Source organism: Mizuhopecten yessoensis, unplaced genomic scaffold (genome assembly GCF_002113885.1).
Source record: "Mizuhopecten yessoensis strain PY_sf001 unplaced genomic scaffold, ASM211388v2 scaffold4537, whole genome shotgun sequence".
Lineage (NCBI taxonomy): Eukaryota > Metazoa > Mollusca > Bivalvia > Pectinida > Pectinidae > Mizuhopecten > Mizuhopecten yessoensis.
In genome coordinates this window covers 1,011,901-1,019,929 of record NW_018405596.1, presented here as the reverse complement: position 1 = coordinate 1,019,929, position 8,029 = coordinate 1,011,901, and the positions used below count along the sequence as shown (strand labels likewise).

The following is an 8,029-nucleotide window of genomic DNA, read 5'->3' as shown; positions in this document are numbered from 1 at the left end:
TGACTGTTATTGAAAGTCCCAATGCTCAAATTCACAGAAACAAAACATTTTGCAATACTAAACAAAAGTTACGCTGTTGCATACAAATTGTCATATTGAAAACGTTTGTAAAGGATGTCTTTTACTAGTGTAAGCTCAATGGTAAGGCGAGTCAATTTCATGAAGCCACAAATGCCTTCGTTTACTTTTCCCATAATTGACTTATTTTTCAGTTGCTACTCAAGCTGGGCTAAATTGAACTAATCAATGTTGTCTGCTTCGTTTGCCAATGAAATTGACATGAATAACATCGTATGAGTGTTTTTACAAAATTATCAATCCACCGCTGAAGATGAATATTTCGGCAATATAACTGGCATGATTGTTCAATATGAATAAGGTCAATCGTTCTTTTACTAAACTACCTACGGCTGCCCCCAGTCCTTCGCCCCTGTTTAATTCTTATCTACACACGTTTGTCCTGTCTGCTATCTTCACACAACCATGGATAGATGGTCTCGGCTCCTGATACTTGTGTGGGTGGTTACAGGTATGTTTTTCCATTTTCTTACACTTTATCATGTTTGAGTTTTGAAATACATGTTATAAACAACATCATCTGCTGCGATAATAAAATTTCATAACTTCCATTTCCTGTATAAATGGTGCCTTTGCCCGAACTGTACTGTACTAGAGGGAGATAAATACGTGATAAGCAGGTTATGATAGATATAATACATCATAACTACAGTATTGGTTAATGGCCTGGAGTTTGATCAAATCGCTAGTTGAACCAAGAAATCAGTTTAAGCTAAGATATATTAAATTGTAGCAGATCAAGAGATTTGATGTTTCGTATTCGATGATTTTGATTAAAAGGCTAGTATATTGACTATTCATAAATACTAACAAACTAAAAAATCACTCTTTTTCCAAGCCTTCGATATTCATTTTGTCATAGTTACTCATCCTGTTTGTCAAGATAGTGGTGACATTTAATCCCTGACGAAGGGCTAAGCCCGAAAGCTTGGAAAAAGAGTGACTTTTTAGTTTGTTAGTATTATTGCGTTCCCTATAGGAACATTTGTTTTTAGTCAGTTATTCATAAATACATTATGTTATGATGTGGTATAAAATATATAAGAAATAATGAACATATTATTGTACTATTAATTTTGTTTTGCAGAAGACTGACCTAAATACTTGATGCTTAGATAATAAGCACCCGTAGACCTGGCTCCGTAGATAAGGACACGTTCTACATATGATACAAGTCACTGTGGTGTTTGTATGTACATAACAAGAGCAAAACTACATGTGTACGAATCATGTAGAAAATGAAGAAGCAAAACAATGGAACTTGTATTTAAATACAATGTATGCATAAAGTTATGGCAAATGTTTATTATGTATCAGATGCAGAAAGATATTTTTCTTTTTTTAAATTTAACACTACAAAAAACACACCCAATAAGATAAACATTACACAAGTCACATTGGCGCTTGTATGAATATAAACAATGGAAGTAAGAATTTACATAACCAGAGCAAAACTTCATGTGTACGAATCATGTAGAAAATGAAGAAGCAAAACAATGGAACTTGTTATGGCAAATGTATATTATGTTTAAGATGCAGAAAGACAATAAAAACATTTAAAAACATATTTGTACATTCATCCGAAAAAATAAATTATATTACTGTTACAAATTACAAGATACAACATTAAAAATGTTTAACTTCTCATATTTAAAATAGTAACAATTAAAATTGGTGTGCTAACATATTTTACATTTTTAGTTTGCGATTCAAAGCCCTCTAAACATATTAGTTCGTGTGTAAACGGATGTTTAGGTAATCCCTGCGGCACAAAAGATATGATAAAAAAAAATACTATAGATCCCAAGAGTTACAGCCGATCGAGTTTGGTTTCTTCAATGCAGAACTATTCTTACGCAGAATATAGCGAAGACAACCTCCGATTGCATTTGTATGTAGCGGGGCCTATATAGGTCGCATGTTCAAATTTGCAGTGGGATTCAGCATACATATGATTTCCCCTAGCATTCATTGATTCATATATTGCATGATCTTTTGTTTTCATTTTGGATCCTATCACGGTTATAGTAAAACCCAAGGTCAAAAACAATGCAAATATGTCCAACACCAGATTATAAAAAAAAGTTTAAGGTTTAAGTACTTTTCCCTTTTTATTTGATTGAACATACTTTTGATTATGATGATATGATTATGCATGAAATACTAGTTTCAAAATTATATGTTTTGGGCCTAAATCTGTGAATTTGTAACGTTATAAAATGTTTTTAGCGCCTTTCTCTTTTTCGCTCATTTTACACATATTTGATTATGATGATATGATTATAAATGAAATACTAGTTTAAGTTTAAATGATCATTTGTAGCCGAAAGTTGTAAGTTTAAAATTTTAGAAATCGACACGGGAAAGTGTTTTTTTATTACATTCTTAACAGCCCTTTAACAATGCCCTGCAGTGATATAAAAGACAACTAAATTAAGATATTATTTTAGAATTTTAGGATTTTGTGTTGAGTGAAGGTTTATCCAAAAACAAATGTTTTACCTAAACGGTTCATGACATGCTATGCATTGAAGATAGTCTTCGCACTTCAATAAATAACATGGATAATGAAGGGAAAGGGAAATAGTTTAGCCTGTTCGTTGACTGTTTTCATATGTAATTGACACATTTTCACCGTTTAAACGTTTTAATTGTTTTAACATCAGTGAAACTATCATATATACCTGAACGAAATATCTCGAATACCATCTGAAGTTGTTTTTTTTAAATCAAAAATAGATTTTGTAACCGATGTTTCCGAATGAACTACAGATAAATACATCTGGTGCAATAATAAGCTAAAGCAGTTACTGGGAAAATTGTGCTTCCTTCATTTTATTATAATTATGTCCTGTGAATTATGAGAATTAGTCCGTTTAATTTTTCTGCGATGTACGTCATATATCGAAGTTTAATGTCACGTCGGCACTGCAGGGTCGCCAAGGTGATGTGTGCATCTGTTTTATCATCAGCTCTGTGAACAAGTCCCCGCGATGAAATACAGTATAACCTGTCTAAACCGGCCCTGGTCTAATCCGGATCCCTGTCTAAACCGGCTGTGATTTGTGGTCCCGGCATATTCCCTATATAATCATAGTAGTTAAACCCTGTTTATTCCAATGTAGTAAATGCCGTGAATATTTTTCAAGTAGAATGAAATTGAAGTGTTTTATAAAGAGTAAGTTTATAAACATATTTCTAGATCCGAGGTTTTAAATGGCATTACAATGAATATTATTAATATCTGACGGTACAAAATACGGAATTTCCGTTTAAGGATGCGACGTTACACACGAAAGGGCCCATACTGGCGGGTAAGTCGAGCTAATTCAGCACTGCAGCCGCGTAACACACGGGTCTCGTGGCCATTGTCTTGTTGTTATATATGCTCTTTTCTCAGTTAACAGGTGAGAAGATGATGCTGTGAATAACAGTTTTCTTAAAATCAACTATGACCTCGTTTAACGGCTAATTGTTTGTCAATCATATGGTGCAAATATTTGTTTATCGCAGACCTTTGTAAATCTACTTAAAAAAGGAAAACCACATCAACAGTATACTAAAAGAACTTACGTAAATGCGTCAATACGTAAGGACAAAAGAAACAAAAATCGAAGGACGAAGACAATAGCAAGAACTTCCGAGAAGCAACACCATACACCAAACTGCATCTTGAACTCCTCTCCATAATGAAGATGTCTAAACATTATAGGCGTTTCTGTCACCACACGTCACCCACGCCATGTAATCCTGTCAAACTAAGGAATTTGATAACCAATGATCTAAGACACGATAATATCAATCATTGCAGACAAAACAAACTCTGGGAGTAAAATAAACCCTGTACTGTTGTCAGCGTAGATTGAAGTAGTCGTGAGGCGAAGCTCAACAGCTTTGACAATAGCATAAATAAAGAAATATTCTTTTTAAAAGAAGTGAGAGCATTAAGATCCCCAGCGCGCCAGCTTCAGGGCCAACAAGAGTGATTAATATATGTTGTAATAACGTGTTTCATAATTGATTTAAAATAAATAAAGTTTTTCATTTATGAATGTGATAATCGACTTAAAATGTATCTTTCATTTACAGGATTGGTAGCCGGTGATTGCCCAAGTGGTTGGATTAGTCATCGTGACTCCTGTTACTTTTTCAGTAACCATAATAGAAACTGGTACGACGCAGGGGTAAGTTTTATAGTTAATGATGTATGCTACCTTACTTTGTTTGTCACCTCCTGGTCTTAAAGATTTCCATACCAGAAATACATATTTGAATGATTTATACAACATATACAGTGTACGCCAGAATGTATACATTAATTTGTTTAATTTGATATGAGTATTTATTAAAAGAAATAACCCTAACACACGTCACATCTTGTAAAAAAAACTTTTAAAGAAAAATGAATGTTTTCAAAAACTGTTCTTTTCAATTTCATTGCATATTCATTGGGTGCGTTGCGATAATTTAGCTGGATATTATTAAATCATTGTGATCAAATGCTTGTTGTTTCGTAACCACTACCCCAGTTCTCACTTTAGGACTTGACATTAATTGAATTTAACCTAGAATAACGTGGCAGGTTTCACGACCCGTAAGATCTAGAGTTCAAAATCGCTATTTTTTTTAATAATTATGAAGTTTTATACGACTGCCTCATCCTCCTGCATTATTTATACACATGTTGTCAGCATCACTAGATAACTGGTATGCAACTAAAGTATGTCAGTCACTTTATTTCGAAGTGTCTGAAAAATGTTGAAATGATACTGTATGCCTATTTTCAAATATCAAACAGTTCATGTGCGAGGCCATTCACAGCAGGAGAGTGACCATAGACTCGAACGACGAAAATGACTTTTTGGCGGGAACTTTAACACACTTCAGAGGTCAGTCTAATATTTGATGATATCTATTTCATATTCATGACATTCGAACAAGCATTATTACATTGATGACAAAGGATCATCATTTATTATTTTGTTTCGCAAATATGACTCACTGGCGTGAACATTTATTTTACCTATGTTGGGTTCACTTAACTCATAGTATGCGATTGTATGTAGCAACTTCAGTGCAGTCTCTCTCTCTCTCTCTCTCTCTCTCTCTCTCTCTCTCTCTCTCTCTCTCTCTCTCTCTTCTGAATCCTGTACTTATGTATTGTATGTATGACATAAACAAAATGAAATAAAATATGGTTTAAACTAAAACGTTAGAGTAGGGAAGTCAGAAAAGGAACAATTTAGATCCTTTATCGTGCATTGAGGGCAGTAAATCAATGCTGGTTTCTTCAGTGTCCTCTTAGCAGAAGAAATCCAACATTATTTAGGAAACATACTTAGATATCAAATTGTATGTATTTTAATTATTAAACTGTTTTCGTTGTTTTAACTTATTATCCTGAAAAAGTATATGCACATCGTAATAAACATGTGTTTTAACTGATTATATTGAATATATACAGGGGCGTTTCGTTCGGTTTCGTTTTGGACTGAGGGAACGTCAGAGGGGTCGTCCGATGGTAGCTATAAATGGGCCACATCACAGGACCCGGTCACCTACAACAATTGGGGTAAAAATGAACCTAACGCCACTATCGGCGACTGCTTCATATTGAGACTTGATCGGACCTGGCAGTCAAGAGACTGTCACTCTGAGCAAGGATTCGTCTGTGAAAGCAGGTAGGTTTACATCGAGATTGATAGATGAATATAGCAGTAGAAAAATCAAGTGTGTTTATATAGAGATGAATAGAAAAATACAGCAGAGAAATTAGGTGTGTTTATATAGAGATTAATAGATAAAAAGCAGAGAATTCAGGTGTTTTTTTATAGAGATTAATAGATGAAAAAGCAGAGGAATCAGGTATGTTTAAATACAGATTAATAGATAAATACAGCAGAGAAATTAGGTGTGTTTATATAGAGATTAATAGATAAATACAGCAGAGAAATCAGGTATGTTTATATAGAGATTGATAGATAAATACAGCAGCAGAGAATCAGGTATGTTTATATAGAGTTTGATAGATAAATATAGCAGCAGAGAATCGGGTATGTTTATATGGAGTTTGATAGATAAATACAGCAGAAAAATCAGGTATGTTTATATGGAGTTTGATATATAAATATAGCAGCAGAAAAATCAGGTATGTTTATATAGAGATTGATATATAAATATAGCAGCAGGGAAATCAGGTATTTTTATATAGAGATTGATAGATAAATATAGCAGCGGAGAAATCAGGTATGTTTATGTACAGATTGATATATAAATATAGCAGCAGGGAAATCAGGTAGATTTACATCGAGATTGATAAATGAATATAGCAGTAGAAAAATTAAGTGTGTTTATATAGAGATTAATAGATAAATACAGCAGAGAAATCAGGTGTGTTTATATAGAGATTAATAGATAAATACAGCAGAAAAATCAGGTATGTTTATATAGAGATTGATATATAAATATAGCAGCAGAGAATCAGGTATGTTTATATAGAGTTTGATAGATAAATATAGCAGATCACCAGTAACAACAATGAGGACGTTAGAAATTTTGTTCTATGTTTTAACGTTTATGTTACGGATCCCTGGGAGTTTCCCTGTATACATTATACATCTATTACATTTACAGTAGGGAAACACGATTATGTTTCTCCGAAGTATATCATGTTTCAAAAACAATTGTTTCCCTATTGCCAGGACAAAACATTTTTTTTTGATATCCCGAAATCAATAAATAAATGAAAATAAATCAAAAACAAAAACACAATAGTAGAGATGATCAGGATGACGCGCCATTGTTGTTTTCTTCTTCCGTCATTCGGAACTAGGTTTTAGTGCCTCTTGCCGATTTATCTTGAGTGACTCAGAATAAAGGAAATGTGATCGGTGAAACTTGAGCGCGTGAAGTCGCCAATATGTTTTATTGTCCCGTCATGTGACCAGTATCGTCCAATTAGACAAGATGTTATAAAAATGAGGAATGATAATATATAAAAAAAAAATTATCATATAACGATCATTTACTATTAACCAAGAACATTCTAGATATGTGAATGCCTATAACCCTCTGTCACTTGTTATTGATTTGCTGTAAACAACATTACAGTTGAAGATGCAGAAGTGTGAAATATTTTAAAACTAGTATAGATATTTATTAAACTATGTTTTTATTGTAATGTAGAAATTGTTTGAAAAATATACAAATGAAAAGGTTAAGATTGAAAATTTATCTCTGGTATATTTTATTAGTCCTACTAGAATAGTCATGGTAATTACATTAAACATGAACCTTTCAGATTGAAAAATATCAACCTTGGTTATCGTAAAATATATATGGTTAATTAATCTCCACTGTTTTAATTTTTCAGCAACATACAGAAGAACTGTTTGCCAACCGAAGGTCCCACTCTAATTGGATAAAACATTAAAAAATAAAGCATTAAGCTATAATGCTCTCAGCATTTTTTGACAACCATTTGCTATATTTAAATAGATTTAAATAACCATATCAGCTCTTGGTTATCAGGTTGTCAATTGATTTTCATATTTCTGTGTTGTTAATGTTAATGTCATTAACACGCTATTCACAGATCATAAATTGTCCTTACGACCTTTGCCGTTAATATGGGTCCTTAACTAAGTAATAATAATAATTGATGTATATCACTTATTCTAACATGTATATTTTGAGAAAAATACTTCACTTTAATACCCGAGGACAAAACAAGAACTCAACGATGATGGAGAAAGACAACAAAATAAAATGGAATAGAAAATATTATAACGATAACAACAAAACAAAAACGAATAATTAATTACACTGCATCTGATAGTTGTTTCGTCCTTCCAGCTCTCATCAATGATGCACGAGGCAAACATTTTGCATCAAATTGCTAAGCTATGCCAAACGTAAGACATAGTAACCAAATATTAAATTAAGTAAAACA

The 8,029-nt window shown here is 32.8% G+C and overlaps 1 protein-coding gene across 1 annotated transcript; it reads left to right on the top strand.

The window, feature by feature from the left end:
• The first annotated feature begins 440 nt into the window (after positions 1–440).
• LOC110449264 (perlucin-like protein) lies at positions 441–7,532 on the top strand. Its single transcript, XM_021496013.1, has 5 exons — positions 441–529; positions 4,168–4,262; positions 4,877–4,967; positions 5,543–5,759; positions 7,451–7,532. The coding sequence occupies exons 1-5, from the start codon at positions 484–486 to the stop codon at positions 7,500–7,502; spliced, it is 501 nt and encodes a 166-aa protein (XP_021351688.1). The 5' UTR covers positions 441–483; the 3' UTR covers positions 7,503–7,532.
• The last annotated feature ends 497 nt before the right edge of the window (positions 7,533–8,029 follow it).